Source organism: Hydra vulgaris, chromosome 12 (assembly GCF_038396675.1).
Source record: "Hydra vulgaris chromosome 12, alternate assembly HydraT2T_AEP".
Classification (NCBI taxonomy): domain Eukaryota; kingdom Metazoa; phylum Cnidaria; class Hydrozoa; order Anthoathecata; family Hydridae; genus Hydra; species Hydra vulgaris.
This window is the reverse complement of record NC_088931.1, coordinates 81597501-81615162: the sequence shown is the minus strand read 5'-3', so window position 1 is coordinate 81615162 and position 17662 is coordinate 81597501. Positions and strand designations below refer to the sequence as shown.

Sequence of the window (17662 nt, the reverse complement as noted above, 5' to 3'; positions counted from 1 at the left end):
TATGTATTATAAGAAAATAAAAAAACTATGTAAAGAAAATAAAAATATTAAAATGACAAAGAAGAATAAAAATATATTAAAAAATCTTGTTATATAAAAATGGAAAACAAAAATGTCAAAGAATTACAACAAATTGCAAAAGAGCAAAAAATTAAATATTATTATAGAATGAGAAAAAGTGATCTCATAAGAGTGTTAGAAAAAAGTGCATTAGTTGAACAAAGAGCAGTACAAGCTCCATTAGTTGAACAAAGAGCAGCACAATCTACTGCAAATTGGCTTATGTCATGTTCCTGATACGATTAAAAGTACAAATAATATAGCAAGAAAAGATGAAGATTCTAGAGAAGCGAATTCCAAAGAACTGAACAGTCACAGAAAAAGTATGAGACTTCATTGAATGACGGTAACACGAGAATGAATTTTAGTAGATGGTACAAGAGATGCTAGCTCTTTAGAGCAATCCCCATTATAGTATTTGTAGAAAAGAGAAAGAGAAGCAACATTACGATGATGTGATAATGGTTGGAGGTTGGCTGCAAGAGCAGGTCCAACTATGTTTACAATGCGTTTTTGCACCTTGTCTAGAAGAGAAAGGGCATCATTAGAAGATCCGCCCCAGATTAGCAACAATATTCCATACAAGGCCAGATTTGAGATTTATAGAGATAGAGAATAGAATCCGAAGTAAGAAAGTGTCGAGCTCAATAAAGAGATGCAATCTTAGCAGACGCTAATTTTGCAACAGATTTGATATATGGTTTCCAGGAAAGATCAGAAGTAAGAGTTAATCCTAGAAAGTGAAGAGTGGATGACTCATCGATTACATCACTGTTCATAAATATAGGAAGATCTAACTTATTGCGATAACGATTGGCTGAAAAAAATTGAGTTTTATCTGTATTGAAGTTCACCAGCCACTGTGATCCCCATGCTGTAGTAGAAGTGAGATCCCTTTCAAGCTCAAATGCCCCCTCCAAGCAATCAGAGAGTGTTGGTTTCTTATCACGACAAGAATAAATGGTAGTATCATCAGCAAACAATGCCACCTTAGATGTGAGAATATCTGGAAGATTGTTAATGAAAATTAAAAAGAGTATAGGGCCAAGGATAGAACCTTGAGTAACCCCTGAAGTTACAGAATAAAAAGAAGAGTGCTTTCCATCGAGAACTTTTATACTACGATTTAACTTTTATACTACGATTGGAAAGGAAGGATTCAATAATCTTAAAGATGTTGCCAGATACACCATAAGTAGAAAGCTTATAGAGAAGACCAGCATGCCAAAATTTATCGAGAGCTTTTGAAATATCAAGCGCAATGGCCTTAACCTCTCCACCTTTATCTAATGTACGATAATACCTATTGGTTATTACTGTTTGCAAATCAGCTGTAGAATGACAAGATCTAAATCCATATTGATGGTCAGAAAGTAAGTTATTAGATTCAAGATGAGAAATTAAGTGTTTGTTAACTAAAGATTTAAAAACCTTGCTTATGATAGGAAGAAGACTAATGGGGCGGTAGTTAAACGAATCAGATTGCTCTCCAGAATTTTTAAAAATAGAGATAACAGATACCGCATTCCAGCAGGCTGGAAAACAAGACTCTGATAAGCACTCGTTGAATGGTTTTGAGAGTATAGACGACAGCTCCGGGGAACACTTCTGCAAGACAAATAAGGTATGTTGTCCGGGCCACAAGCTGTAGAAGAGTCTTGGCAGGAAATCACTTTAGATACAGAAGCTGGAATGATACGAATGTCAAGCAATGGATCAACCTGCTTGTTGGCAATATCAGGTAGAACGCAACTAGTGGAATCAAGAGATGGTATTGATGAAAAGTTTTAAGCAAACATTAGTCTAAACCATACAAGAGAGGTGGAAATAAAGATTTGCCCTTATTATTAATACTATTAAAGATTCTCCAGAAGTCAGGAGAGCCTGATTTTTGAGATAAGATACGAGATTTAATGACCTGAGAATAGTGGGTTTTAGCGTTAGACAAAACCTTTTTACAATAGTTTCTAGTAGTAATAAGCAGACGTCTGTTTTCTGGAGAATTGTTTTGCTGAAAGATATGTAAGCAATGGTTTCAATTGGCAATCGCAGCAGCATAATGTGAGGAAAACCATGGAGGAGAGTGAGGCTTGACCTGGAATTGTTGAGAGGGAATAAAAGATTCCATGCCAGCCTGAATCCACGAAATTATGTAAGAAGCACATTTGTTGACAGGAAGACGAAAGATTTCTACCCAAGAGCCATAACAAAGAAAATCACGGAAAGAGTCCCAGTCAGCTTTAAAGTAGTTGAAGAGGTATAATAATAGGGGGATTCAGGTGATGAAGAAAAATGAGATATTAGTTTTAGATAGATCAAACTGTGATCAGAAGCACCTAAGGGTGAATGCGGAGAAACTGAGCACTGACTAGGATCAGAAACAAGACATTAGTGGAGTAGAGAAGGTAAATGATTCGGGTTGTCTGGAAAGTGAGTTGGAAAGTTGACTGTTTGAGTTAGGGATTGAGAAAGGCAAAAGTTGTGGGCTTTGATGCCTGTAGGTTCACTGACACTAGAGCCAAGCCAATCAGTGTGATGAGCAATAAAGTCACCGACAACAACTATATTAGCTGATGGATAAAGAGAGAGGGCTTGGTCAATATGATCAGAAATAACATCAAAAAGAGTGCAGTCTTGAGATAAAGGAGAGCGGTATAGAACAAAGAGAAAGGCGATAGAGTGAAGCAGTGCTAAACAAAAGCACATGAAAGAATAGTCTATGGATTCAAACCTAGTTTCACGACAAATGGGTAAATTCTTACGAATGTAAATGCCCAGGTTAAGCATGTGACTATTGGAGTCTTTACGAATTAGAGGAAGATAACCATCAACACTAAGATCACAAGATACGACAGCTGAACTCAAATTAATCTCATAATGTGCAAGTAGGTCTGGTGAACTTTGCAAGAGATAAGACTCAACAGAAGAAAAGTTACTTCGAAGACCACGAATATTAGTGAATGGTAGGTTTAGAAAACTTGGTGATGATGATGGTTTTTTTTTGTTTTATAGGTTTTGGTACTTTATTCATTTTTTAATTAGATTGAAGAACTTGACTCAAAGCATAGATAGTACTCAGAACACTGTTTAATAGCCCAAGCAATTGCCTCATTATTATTAATAAACCCTAAAACCCTAAGTACCAAAAGGCTCCAAATGTGGCCTCTGCAATGCACACCAAAAGTACAAACAGGGACACCATCCATGCGCAACATGGCACTGTTAATACTTTGATATTTTTCAGCTGTTGATGGAATCAGCCACTCTGAGAGCTACCACAGAGTTCGGGAAACCTGACTACCAGCCGGCCTCAGAACCATAAAACTGAGTTTTAGAGCTGCATTAGGAGAGTTGCCTAGTCATAAAAACAGAGACATAAACAAAACCCATGCATTGAGTCAAGAAGACCCAGCATTCAACATCCTAAACGGGAAACAATGTATTAAAAATACATCTGCGCCAGCCTAATAGATGAAGAAGGGGTGCGAGGCTGGTCAACAGATAGAATCTGTTTACCCCTTAAGTCTTTGCCTTGGAGGCCTTCTACAAGACAGAAGCCGAATGCATTTAACATCTGCCCAAGATGAGTATTTTTATCGAGACACTATCTCTAACCTTTACTTAACCAAGAACCCCAAGACCAGGGGTGTTTTAAGTCAGAGTTGGCATCTCCTAGCCTTTGCCTTAAAAGGCGTATCCTACAAGTCAATCAAAAAATCAACTCATTAAAAAATTTATACAACAAATTGGAAGTTGGAAATAAAAATGAATTGGATAATCAAGTTAAAGTAAGAGCAGCAATAGAATTTAAATTAACACAATCATCTATTAAGAATGTTACAAAAAAATTTACAGCTGCAGGTTATGTTTTATCATTTATAAATCTTGTAAAAAATAGTGCGATTAAAATACTAAATGAAAATAGAAAATCAAAGGTTTATATAGTTCTCTCTTATATAGTTTCAGGAGAAACTAAAATCACAACTGCTCCATTTGCAACAAAGAATCAAGTTGTATTACAATCAACAGATTTGAAGGAATTATATGAAATATCAAAGCTGAGAATTCGGAAAAATTTATCATTATTTCAACAGTTGGAAGGTTTGGTTCTATTAAAAAGTTTACTCCTGTAAACAAGAATGATTTTAATGCTGCAATATCATGCCACATTTGTGGAGAAGATCTTGAAAAAGATAAAGTACCTGACCACTGCCGTATTACTTGAAAATACAGAGGCGGTGCTCATAAAGGTTGTATAAAATATCCTAAATTCTTTCCCGTTATATTTCACAATTTATCTAGTTATGATTGTCACTTGTTTATAAAGAAATTATCAGGCGGAAAGTTGAGTTGTATACCAAACAATGAAGAAAACTATATTAGCTTTTCTAGAGAAATTAAAATTGGTGAGTTTATTAGAGATGGTAAGAAAGTTAAAATTAGGCATGAACTCCATTTCATAGATAGTTATAGATTTATGCCTTCTGATTTAGACAGTTTATCAAAGAATTTAACAAAAGATCAATGAAAAAATATTGGAAAATTATATTCAGGTAAAAAATTAGATTTGTTACTAAGAAAAGGTGTGTACCCATACGATTGGGTTGATTGTATTAATAAATTTTCTGAAACATAATTACCACCAAAAGAATCTTTCTTTTCAAATTTAAATGATGGAGGTATAAGTGATGATGATTACTCACATGCACAAATTGTATGGAATGAGTTTAATTTTAAAACATTTAGAGATTACCATAATTTGTTCAATGTTTCAGATGTGCCGTTACTAACTGATGTATTTGAAAATTTTAGAAATTTTTGTAATAATTGTTATAAATTAGATCCTGCTTGATATTATACATCACCTGGATTAGCTTGGGATGCAGCATTAAAGAAAAAATAAATAAAATCAGAACTGCTGAGTGATTATGATATGATATTGATGATAAAGCAAGGAATAAGAGGTGGAATTAGTATGATATATAATAGATTAGGAGCTTCTAATAATAAGTACATGGATGGTGTGTATGATCAAAGCAAACAATCAACATATATAAAGTATCTAGATGCTAATATTTTATATGGGTGGGCAATGAGTAAACCACTTCCAACACGGTTTTAAATGGATGGATGAAAATGAGTTAAAAAGCTGGAAATCAATTTCCTGTATACTAGAAGTTAATTTAGATTACCCTGAAAATCTACACGATGATCATAATGGTTATCCACTTGCGTTCGAAAGAACTGCCGTTGATAAAGTTGAAAAATTAGTACCTAACTTGAATAATAAGAAAAATTATATAGTTAGTTATGAAAATCTTAAATTTTATGAAAGATTAGGATTAAAGATTAAAAAAATTCATAGAGGTATAAAGTTTGAAGAAAGAGCATGGTTAAATGAATACATTGAACTAAATACAAAACTAAGAACTAAAGCAACTAACGATTTTGAAAAAGACTTTTTTAAACTTATGAATAATTCAGTATTTGGAAAAACAATGGAGAATATTGAAAACAGAGTTGATATTAAATTAGTTACAAACAGAGATGAGCTGTTAAATTAGCATCTAAACCCAACTATGAAAGTAGAACAATATTTGCTGAAAACTTAATAGCAATACATATGAAAGGAACAAAATTGCTTTATAACAAACCAATTTTCTTAGGTATGTGTATTTTAGATTTAAGTAAAACACTAATGTATAAATTTCACTATGATTACATAAAAAATAAATACTCTGATCGTGCAAAACTATTATTTACAGATACAGATTCTTTAGCATACGAAATAAAAACAGAAGACTTTTATGCAGATATTTCTAATGATGTTGAAAGCAAATTTGATACAAGTGATTTTAACCCAAAACACCCAGCAATTAATAATGTAAATTTTAAATTATATTTTTAGAAGATGACATACACACAACATATGGGCACTACAAACTAAAAGAAAAAAAAAACAATATTTTATAAGTAAAAATGGAAAAGAATAATAATTATTATCATAAACTTATCAATTTTGAAGTTTTATTTTACCAAATGAGCCACTAACAAATTTTCAGTTAATCAAAGTAGCAAAAAAACTAAAACTAAAACATTTTAAAGGTGTATTTGTAAGAGATGAATTACCTAAAAATACACAAAAAAAAGAATGTTGAATATTAAATACAGGAGATTCAAGTACGCAGGGATTTCATTGGATTTGTTGGTACAAAGACAGAGATAAAAAACTAAGTTTTGAATCTTATGCACAACCACCAACAGTTGAAATTGTTAATTATTTAAAAAGTCCCGTTTATTATAATAGTGAAAGAGTTCAGTTTGGAAATACCTCATTTTGTGAACACTTGTGTCTATATGTTTTAAAAAAACTAGATGAAGGATGTGATTTTCAGAATATTATTTATAATCTATGGTTAAAAAAAAATTCTATATATATAAAAATGACTGTTGATAAATTTGGACGCAATAATAATTTAGCTGCAAATCAAGTAGCAAATGGTTTAACATCTCAAGCTACTAACTTGTTTATTAGGAGAGATGGACAAAATAATGCAACTAGTAATATTAACATGAATTTTAATAAGTTGATAAATGTAGCAGAACCTACTAACTCAAATGACGCTGCTACAAAAAATTATGTTGATAAAATAATATCTAATCCTAGCAGTTTAGAAATAAAACCAAATTCAAGTTTAATGTGCCTTGGAGTAAAGTTACAGACTCTTGCGCCACATACAGGTACTAAAGGAACAGCAATTTTTAATCAATCTACTGGTCCTGTTATTCTCAGAAGATTATGGTTAGCAGTTACAGGAACAATTACTAATGGAAGTGTACCAGGTAACGTATTTATTAAAATATGTGCAGATATTACACTTTGCATAGTTCTTCTTCTTCTACAGATAATACCGGAATAAATACTATACCTTTAGTCTGTGATTTTTTGTTTGCTCCACTTGGTGGTGGACCATTTTATGCAAACTCTTTACAAGGTTGTAATGCGTTTACTAATAATGATTTAGGAGGATACTTTACACTTGATTTATCATTTAAAACCAATCTAACAATTCAATTGCTCAATAAAGCTGGTAATACACTAACATATTGGTTACAACCTTTTATTAGAATAGGTTCATCAATACCACAATCAATTTCATCTCTTAAATTATACTCATCAACATTTAGATATATGAACACAACTTATGGTAGAGAATATATATTATTGGATACTAAAGGAAAAGGTAATGGTGTTTATTTAAAATATATTAGAATGCATGTTATTGGAAGTCTGGAGATTGGTGGGAATCAAGAGTATGCATGTATGACACTCAGTTCTCCTGTAAATACTAACTCTGATATACAACCTTGGACAATATATAACTATAATAGTTGTACAGTATTTCCTGGATATGATGTTGATAGTAAATGTTTTTACTGCTCATCTGGTTTAGAAGATTTTTATCTTTCTTCATGGAAAAGTACTAATATTACCTCATTTAATAATACATCAGCTGGAATATTGTATCAATCAAAAAAAACAATCGATTCTACAACTACTATCTCATATTACAGAAATTTAACTCAGTCCGATTCTATGCCTAGTGTTGCTAATGGAAGAAGATTAGTAGTTACATTAAACTCTGGGGATGAACAAATTGGACAATCTGGAAGTTTTTATGTTTTAATAGAACACTAATAAAACATAAAAAAAATTTACTATTACGCTTAATGTTTATGATCCACCTAGAATTTTTTCATTTGTTCAAAGTTCTCCAAAAATTATACTAGTATAATTTTTTTATTATTGACTCTATTTATTATAGTTGAAATAATACCATACTTTCTAAGCCAAACCCTTTTTTGAAAATGCACTTTTTTTTTGGCCCAGAATCTGCCTTTTTCTACTACTGTTTTGTAGAAACCATTCTGTTACAGATTTTGCCTTATGGAGTGTTATCTTGTTGAAACATTCACTCTGGCTCATTACCAAAAATGTCAATGGTAGGCATTAAATAGTTTTGAAGGGTGTTGCTGTATCTATACCTGTAGTCCATTTGACTGTTGCATAAATGTGTAGACCTGGGCAATCATATCTAATGCAGCCCTAAATACCAGCTGAACCACATCCTTTGTAGTATAGGTATAATACAGTGACTATCGTACTTTTCATTGTGGTGCCTAGAGACAATTACTTTGTTTTTACGATTAAGGATGGTGTAGCAAGATTCATCACTAAAAATACTTTTTTTCTTTATTCATAATTACTCATTTTTTAAATTGTTTTTAAAATTTAATTTGTTTCAAATGGTCTGTTAGTTTTAATAATGGTTTTCTGAAAGCAACAGCACCACAGTTTATGGTCTGTTTGACTTCTATTAACTGTTTGACTTCTATTAACTGTTTGTCTTGATATTTAATTTTTAAGTCCCATACTTATTTCTTGTGCAATCTGTTTAGGATTTAGGATTTTTTCTGGCAATTCTATAAATAGAATCCTCATCAGTGGTTCTTGTCTTTCTTGGTCGCCCACAACGCAGTCAGCAGTACAACCAATAAAACTTAGTAATAGTTCTACTTACACATGAAGGTGAAACACATTTCAAAATTTGAGACATTTCAATATTAGAGTGACCTCCCATATTAAGGCCAATAAAAAGCTGTTTGATTTCTTGACTTATTGTTTTTTTCCCTTAGAAAATTTCCAGACTTATGTAATTATTATTATCTAGAATTAAGAAAAACAAAATGTTTACTCATAGACCATTGTCTTATCATTTGCTTAGGATGACTTGAGTGTGAGTTATGGTTCCCCTCTTCCTGAGTTGTTAAACTTTATTCCTCCTACTAATTAGTCTTTACATTAGTTTATGTTTTTTACCTAAATGACATCATCTATAATCTTATTCTATTATCACTTCTCCTAGGTCTACTTAACTGACATCATCTCTACATAAATGACATCATCTACAATCTTATTCTATTATCACATCTCTCAGGTCTACATAACTAAACAGCTCCGTTGGTCACTTTTGGCGATCTTTGTGTTGCATAAACAATGAAAATATTTTGTAATATTTCATTAAAAAGGAAAGTATGATTTACTATGATAAAACTATTTTCACATAAATTTATAAAAGCTCTCCTTAAAGGTGTCTAAGCAAGTTTTTTTAATTTTATTTAATTGTCTTATTTTACCAGGCTATCTAGTTAATTGATAATTAAAAGATAAGTTTTTTTAAAGCCTTACGGACTGAAAAAATAATTAAAAATTCAAATAAATATGCTGATTTTTCAGATTTGAATAACAATTAGTGGTTTGAAACTTCATGGCTTTGAAGTTTGAAGCAAATTTTTTTTCTTCTAACTTCCAAGTCACAGGGTATATAGAGACAAAGTCCTACAAGGTTGTTTAAAACGCTTCCACAGACAGATTTATTTCAACACTCATCCGGGAAAATCTTTTTTCAGGATGAGTGCTGAAATAATAGATTTTTTTTTTAAATGTGCCATATTACAAATCAATAAAAACAGTTTTTTCAAAACCTGTATGAATACTCTGGCTGTCAGTATAGTAGTCCATGCTTTCTTTAAAAACAGCCCATATCTTTGCTTTCTTTGAAAACATATCTTTGAGGTTAGTAATTGATCAGGGCCCTGTCCCTGTCCCCGGCTGAAAATAAGACTTTTTACAAACCTGGCTTTGGCCCTGGCCCTGGCAAAATTATAAAATTTAGCAGGGGTTGATAGTTGGGGCTAGAAAAAAATTTATAATACTTTATATATTATAATATTATGCTTACATTTACTATTTATTAAATACTGGCATATATTTATATGATTTTAAACGCTAATTTACTTCCAACCACTATTAAGTTATTAGTTACTTTAAATAGAGAATAAGTTTAAATATTAGGAAATGGTTAACTGAAGAATTAGAAAGTTGTATGTTGTATAATAAAGGAAAACATGACGATAGTTGAGAATTATAAGGTTTTTTGATGAGCAAGGAAAAAAACTGGATTAATAAAAGTTTTATAGCATAAAGGGACAGTAAAAAAAATGCAACTTGTTGAATAAGAAACTGAGCAAGAATGAGTTTTGGTTTATTGTAATAGAGATGATAGCTTATTTGAATATGTTTTGATTTATTGTAGTAGAGATGATAGCTCGTTTGAGCATTGACCATGATAGTATTTGTAGAAAAAAGAAATGCAATCTTACAACAATGGGAGAGTGACTCAAGCTGGGCAGATAAAGTAAGTCTAATTACATTTACAATGTGCTTTTAGACTTTGTCTGAGAGTAAGAGGGTTGTTATTCATCAATATAGGAGTGCCAACATCATTGCAATATTTTTTTGCAGTAAATAAATGAGTTTTGTTGTTCAACAAAAATTGTGAATTTTAAGTCCAGAATTTAAATCCATAAGCCACAGCAAGCCTTAGGCTGTTACAGAAGAGAGATCAGATTAAAAATCGGCTGCTTGTTTTAAGCAATCAAAAAGTAAAGATTTTTTGTCAAGACAAGAATATAAAGTTGATTTTTCAGCAAATAGAGCTACTTTAGATGTAAAATTTTTATGAAGATCAGTATTGTAGATAAGAAACAATACAGGAGCAAAGATTGTGAACATTGTGGTACCCTTAAAGTTACTTGAAATTAAGAAGAATGTAGGCTTTCAAGAATAACTTTAATACTGCAGTTAGAAAAATTAAATTAATCTCAAAACCTTAATATAAAGAAACTAATAACAGAGTGAAGACTAATTGTAGGATAGTTGGAGAGGTCAAAGTGTTTTCTAGAGTTTTGAAAAATCGGAACCACTTATTTAGCACTTTTTAAAAATTTAGCAAAATTGAAAATTTTTTTAAGACTATGATGGAAATCTTGTCTGGAGCACAAGCTGTAGAAGTTTTTTATTGAGAATTAACTTTAGCATTGGAAGCCAGAGTGATTTGGATGTTTAACAATGGGTTAATCTGTTTAACTGGCAGGAAGAGTATGACCATTAGATTCAAGAGTCAAATTAGAGTAAGATTTTTTTGCAAACAATTCTGCTTTATTCTAGGGAGAAGTAAGAAGATCAGACCCATGAATTAGAGATTAAATGTTAGACTCACTTTAGTTAATGACACTGTTGAAGACTAACCAAAAGTCTCTAGAACTTAACATCTGAGATAAGATACAAGATTTAGTAAACTGAGAATAACAGAGCTTGACATCAGACAGGGCCTTTTTACATTGGTTTCTTGGAATAAGAAGAGGACATTTATTCTTAAGAGAGATGTTTTTTCATCTTGTAAAAAAGATGAAAAAATGATTAAATTTTAATAAAGCAACTGCTCAAGATGATGAAAAATGTGGAGTAGAATGAGGCTTGACCTATAATTGAAGAGAAGGAATAAAAGCTTTCCAAGATGTGCTTTATGCATACTTATTATGGATATGAGCATAAAGGTTTGCTATTTATTTGGATGCTGGCATACAATATCCTTACATATTTATATAAACTTTAGTATTTATATGGTGTAGTATCAACCGAACGAGAAGATAATCAGATGATGATCATGATGGTGATGGTGATATACTTTAGGATGTATAAATGTTTATGCAACCCCGGTCACAAACCCGGCCCCTGCCCCAGCTATACTTTATCAAACCTGGCCTCGGCCCTGGTTAAATATCAACCCTGGTCGCTTACTATTCGAGGTAAGGTGTTAATTTTCTCGACCTTTAACAAAATAATGTAAAAACATGAAAAAGTTTTTAAATATAAAAAAAAAATTAAAAATAATAAAATTGCTTTATTTCCTAACCACACCTTACTCTTGCCATCGATACCTCTTCTGCTGCACCATCTGATCCAGGTAACAAAACTCACCACTATGTTTTATTTTTTCACCACAATATTTTTTCATGACTTTTTTTTTTACTTCTCTGTATACACCAAATGTACACCTCCCTATTTAAAACCAACAATGTTAAAAGCACTTTGTATACTGCTACATCTCCTGTGAGCCCATTGCTTACAAACAGTACAAACATTGCTTACAAGTTTTCTATTCTAAAAATTTGTTTTTTCTGCATCACTTTTGTTGCCAATTCTTTTGATAGGAGTTCACTGTCATCATCAGATAGATGTTTGCTAACTGGTGTGTCATTTACCTCTTTACCTTACTGATTTGTAAAGTGTCATTTTACAATCTAAGTTGAATGTGATCTGTTGCACAACAATTTTATGATTATCGCACAATAATTTTGTAGACTATTGCACAACAGTTTTGTAGATTATTGAGCAACAATTTTGTTGAAAATTGAACAACAATTTTGTAGAATATTGAATAACTATTTTGAAGAAAATTGCACAACAATTTTCTAGATAATGCAAGCTACATAAATTTTGAGAGGCGGCATAAATTTTATGAACTTTGAAATTTTTGCTTATAAAATAAGAGTAAAAAAATTTCTTTATTATAAATAGAAAAAGGAGTTTTTAAAAAAAAAATCCATAAATAAATTTATTTTTATTTACTTTTATTTACTAAGTTTTATTAATTATAATGGTGAATTGCAATTAACAATGCAGAATTCATCAATAATTTTACTGAACAAATTTTAGAAACTTATTTAATTTTAGAAATTATGACAAATAATCAATAGCTACAAAAATTATTGATTTTTATTTTGAAAATAATTTTATGCCAAACTTTACCAGTAATGTTTATAATTTCATTATAGTTTTAAATTTACTAGTAATTATAAAAATTCAGTTTTTTTTTTAGACTTTGCGGAGTCACATAATGGTACGCGTTGGAGGAGGTTGGGATGAATTGGACAGTTTTTTAAATCGCCATAACCCTGATAAACAAAGATCTAAACTGTCTTTCAGTAGGTTTTGTATATATGTATATATGTATTTAAGTATGTATTTGTGTATATATGTTTGTTTGCATTTATTTAACTATATAGTGTTTAAAGTTCCCTATTGGTAATTATATTTAAAAAGATTTTAAAAATATTTAAATATAAAATATTTGTAAATATATAAGAAAGTTTTCCAAAATAATAAGGATGGAATATAGAATACTTTTAAAAAAAGCATAATTGAAATATTCGAGACAGTAATTTGATAGTAGTTTAAAGTAATTTATTCCTGAAATAATTTGTTAATATCTGTTTTATAATATGGTTCTGTTATTTCAATGTTGCTTTTTTGTACAATGTTTTTGAAAGCCTTCAACTGAATTAAATACAGTTAAAGGTTTTGTTTAATACATTATTGATTTATTTAAAAGTATTATAGGGGAGCATATATTATAGGAGGGCCAGAAAGTGACAAAATTACATAAAAACATTATAGTATTAGTAAATGTATTGTAGTATATAAATGTGTATTATAGTGCTTATAATAAAAATTTTAAATTTTATTAACATGGCAGACTTTATAAAAAGCCTTTGATACTTCAAAAACACTTCAATGACACTTCGTTGCGTTGGTTGGACAAGGTTCTAACTGATCCGTGAGTAGTTTTGAGTAAATCAATGGCAAAAAATGTTATGCTCCTACCTTAAAAATTTATTAGTATCAATTGATAATATTTTGTCTGTTTTGATACTCAAATAGTATAAGATATTACTAACTTTTTAATTAAAGACTCAAATATAAAATAATAAACATATATATTATCACTCAAATATGTTACTAATTTGTTAATTAACAACTCAAAAGCCAATAATAGAAAGAACACCGATCGGATGGAAATTAGAGAGGTCTGAGTGCTAATAATAGAAAGAACACCAATTGGATGGAAATTAGAGAGATCAGAGCGCTAATAATAGTATAAAGATTGACAATGAAGACTATTGTTAGAAGGGTAAGAGTAATATCCAGAGTTTTTAAAAATAAGAACATTTAGAAAGTATTAAGGAGAATCCTGGAAAAGATTATTGAAAAGGCTTGAGAGCGGGTTTAATTAATGTAAATTTGAAAAAGCAAATAACCTCCTTGACAACAGGGATCTCTTTTGTCTTAAAGAGATGATATGAAATGTTTTAAAATTATTATGCTAGTTTCAAAACTGGTTAAGTAAACTACGAACCACACAAAACATTTTCCATTAAGTAGGAAAACAAAATTTAGTCATGCACTTGATAATTATAAAAATTTTTAATAATTAACGTTTTTAATAAATAACGTTTTTCATTAAATGTTTTAGATCTACAAAGAATATGTTTTTCGTTAAATGTTTGTGATCTACAGAGAATACGTTTTTCAATAATAAATTACAACAACAATATTGAAACTTATCAATAGATTTGATTCATCAAAAACAAAATTATTTTTCATCAAAAACAAAATTATTTTATGGAGAAGATATGCCTTTCTTGAACTAATTAAAAGGATCCTTGTGCTTTTATAAAAAAGCATTCACTTAATAAGGTTCCTCAAATTCTCTGATAATCTCTGAATTTCTTAACAGGTGTAAAATGTACAAAATGTCTTTAGTAGAGTATGCAATTAGTCGCCGCTTGCCAGGCCCGTTGCAAGCGGGCCTTTTTTTTGTTGTTGTTTGAGATAAATAACTTTTAGAAATGGAGCACGCTTCAAACATTAATAAGTTTACGTTTATGTCAAAAAAGGAACATTGCAAAAAATTGAGATGACCGTAGTCTGGGAACGAATAAAGCCAATTTGGGAACAAATAAAGGCTAAAGGGAATTTAACAGAATTATCTTTACATATAAACGATATAAAGTCCATCATTGATGTTATTGATGGTTCTATATATAATTATTATTTGTTATAGTAACATTTCTCATTGCAACAGTGATATAGTATAAGAGGTACAAACTCAAGTGTATATTTCCTATTCTGAAATTCTCACATCCCTATTGAGGCAAAAAATGTATAAAAACAGAAATATTTGTAACAATATATATATCTATATATCTTCTATAGCGTATTTAGATAAGCATTTGCTCACTAGTTTTGCTTATCTTTATGGCATACCACGTTTTCAGAAAAAGAAAAAACGAAGAATAATGAAAGAAAAAATTGCTGCCTCATCCCAAACCCTCAATCGATATAGCAGCACTCTGCTGCGAGTCAGGCTATCAATGGGTGTATGTACTGAAGACCCCGGCAGCAGGTTATTTCAGTGTGACGTCAGAGTGCTCATCTAAACAAGCAATTAAAGTTATATTTATATATATATATACATATATATATATATATATATATTTTTTTTTTTTTTTTGTTATTTTACCTCCCCAAGATCCAGAAGGCCACTACAGATGAGGAGGCTACTTAATTGTGGTTATAACCCTCTCTCAACTCTATAACTCCGAAACACGAACCTTGACGAACAAGGCCGCTGCGCGGAGAAACAAGTTGAGCGCGGTACTACCAGGGACGCGGTGGGGATCGAACGCGGAACCTCTCGCTTCTGAAGCGAGCGCACTACCACTCCACCACTACCGCATCTATACCTATATAAATACATAGATATATATATATATACATATATATATATATGTATATATATATATATGTATATATATATATATATATATGTATATATATATATATATATATATATATATATATATATATATATATATATATATATATATATATATATATATATATATATATATATATAATGCTTTATTTATATTATATAATGCTAAAAAAATTTTATTAAAAAAATAAGATTGCGGGAATAATTAAGAACAACTTTAAATAATCCTGTATTAAAAGTGCCAGTTTTTATCATAATTAAAAATATTTAAAAAAAATTTTTTTTTAGTGATAATTTTAATTGTATTGAATTTTGTTAACAATATTCATAAAAAAATGTTAAATCAGAATAGTTCTTGTCAACTATTTTTCTTTTTAATTTTAGTTTCAGCTTGACGATTCTAATGGGTTTGAATCCAAGATTTTGAATTTGTTACGCGTACGATTACGTTTAATGTGTTGCGTTTAAAACTTTGGGCAGAGATTTTATGCGAAAAAAGAATTGGATTTTAAATGTTTTAAATTGTAAGAAATTTATAAATTAAAAATTTATATTTAAGTTATTTATAATCATAGAGAAATATTCAAAACTGAATGTAAATTATTTTATATTGCACTTTGCGTAGTGAATGCATTCGATTTAATGGAAGCGTAAGATTTTAAATGTTTTAATATTTAAATAAATATTTTAATATTTTTTTTTATTTAAAACATAAACTAGGATAAAATTTATCTCGACAACAATTAAAAAATTTTCGTCAATTGTTACTTACATTTATTTGGATTATGTTATGTTTTTACAATATTTTTAAAGAAATGTTATTTTAAGATATCTTGAAATCTAACAGCTAACTAAAAAGTATTACAATGTTTATCCGAATATGATATATAAAAATATTTTAATATAGTATCATAATGCGTAAAGTGAATTTAGGAACACAAAAGAAAAGTGAGTTAATTACATTTTTTCCGTACGATTAGGCACATTTTGTGATTTTTTTTGGCACCATCTAATGTAAGGTTTTTTAAACAATTATTATATGTAGAAACCAAAAACAGGTGGTGAACTCCCTCTTATTTTAGCTAAGTGATTTTTTGTGGTTCTGAAAGAGCGTAAAATGCCCAAATATAGACAAATTCTTAAACTATAGGTTTTAATATCAAAATTGGTATATAATCTAATATTAGGTATAATAAATCTAAACGTTGTCTAAATAAATTCGGGGTTGGAAACGATGTATACAATCTGTTTGTTTTTTTGCTGTTTATATATTCACCTCCCTAATGCTAAAGGTCAAAGAGGCTAGTCAAGGAGGTCTTGGACTGACCCCAGTAAAGGAGATATTTTTTATTTATTTATTAGGTTTGACTTTTTACTAAGGTCAAATGCCGGCTGCACCAATCAAGCTAGAGCCCTGCCTTGTTAAAATATTATTTTTAATTGACACTATACCAAATGGCTTTATTCATGTTTCTGGTTTTTAAATAGGTTTTGGTTTTAAATATTTATTGTCGTTATACACTCTAATCTGGAGTCAGCAGATTAAACAAATTTCTCAAAGTTTTTATAATTGTTATAGTTATTACTCTTCGGTGCTTAATACACGGGAAAGAACGTTAAATAATTTTCGGAAAATTTTTCCAAACCATCACGCTTATTAATAATCCCCCATTTATTAATTTTTATCATTAAAAAAAAAAAAACGTCTAAAAACTATATAAAGACTTGCGAATGTTTACATTCTCGTTTTCAAAAAATCGTGCGCGCTCATACTTGTAGGCCGAAAAAATAAATAATTGGATATTTTCCAGCTCAAAACATTAGCTTAAAGTTTAATACCTTTAAAACATTAAGCTTAATGTACTACACCTTTTCAAGATGTAATTGAGAACTTGAAAGTTGTAATTAAGAAAAGTAAGATGTTATTGAGAAATACAACATGTAATTAGGAAATTTTAAAATGTAATTGAGAAACCTAACATGTAAATGAGAAATCGCAGTATGTAATTAGAAAAACAAAATTTGTAATTAAGAAATCGTTATATGTAAATAAGAATACCTTATTTGTAATTGCGAAT

General features: G+C 30.0%; 1 protein-coding gene across 1 annotated transcript in view; it reads left to right on the top strand.

Moving 5' to 3' along the window:
* Positions 1-16176, top strand: part of LOC100202044 (GAS2-like protein pickled eggs) — a 46009-nt gene extending 29833 nt beyond the window's left edge. Inside the window, exons 3-4 of the mRNA XM_065814649.1 lie at positions 12846-12951; positions 15969-16176. Coding sequence (XP_065670721.1) covers positions 12846-12951; positions 15969-15979 — 117 coding nt within the window. The 3' untranslated portion in view covers positions 15980-16176. The remainder of the gene's footprint in view (positions 1-12845; positions 12952-15968) is intronic.
* Positions 16177-17662: the final 1486 nt, after the last annotated feature.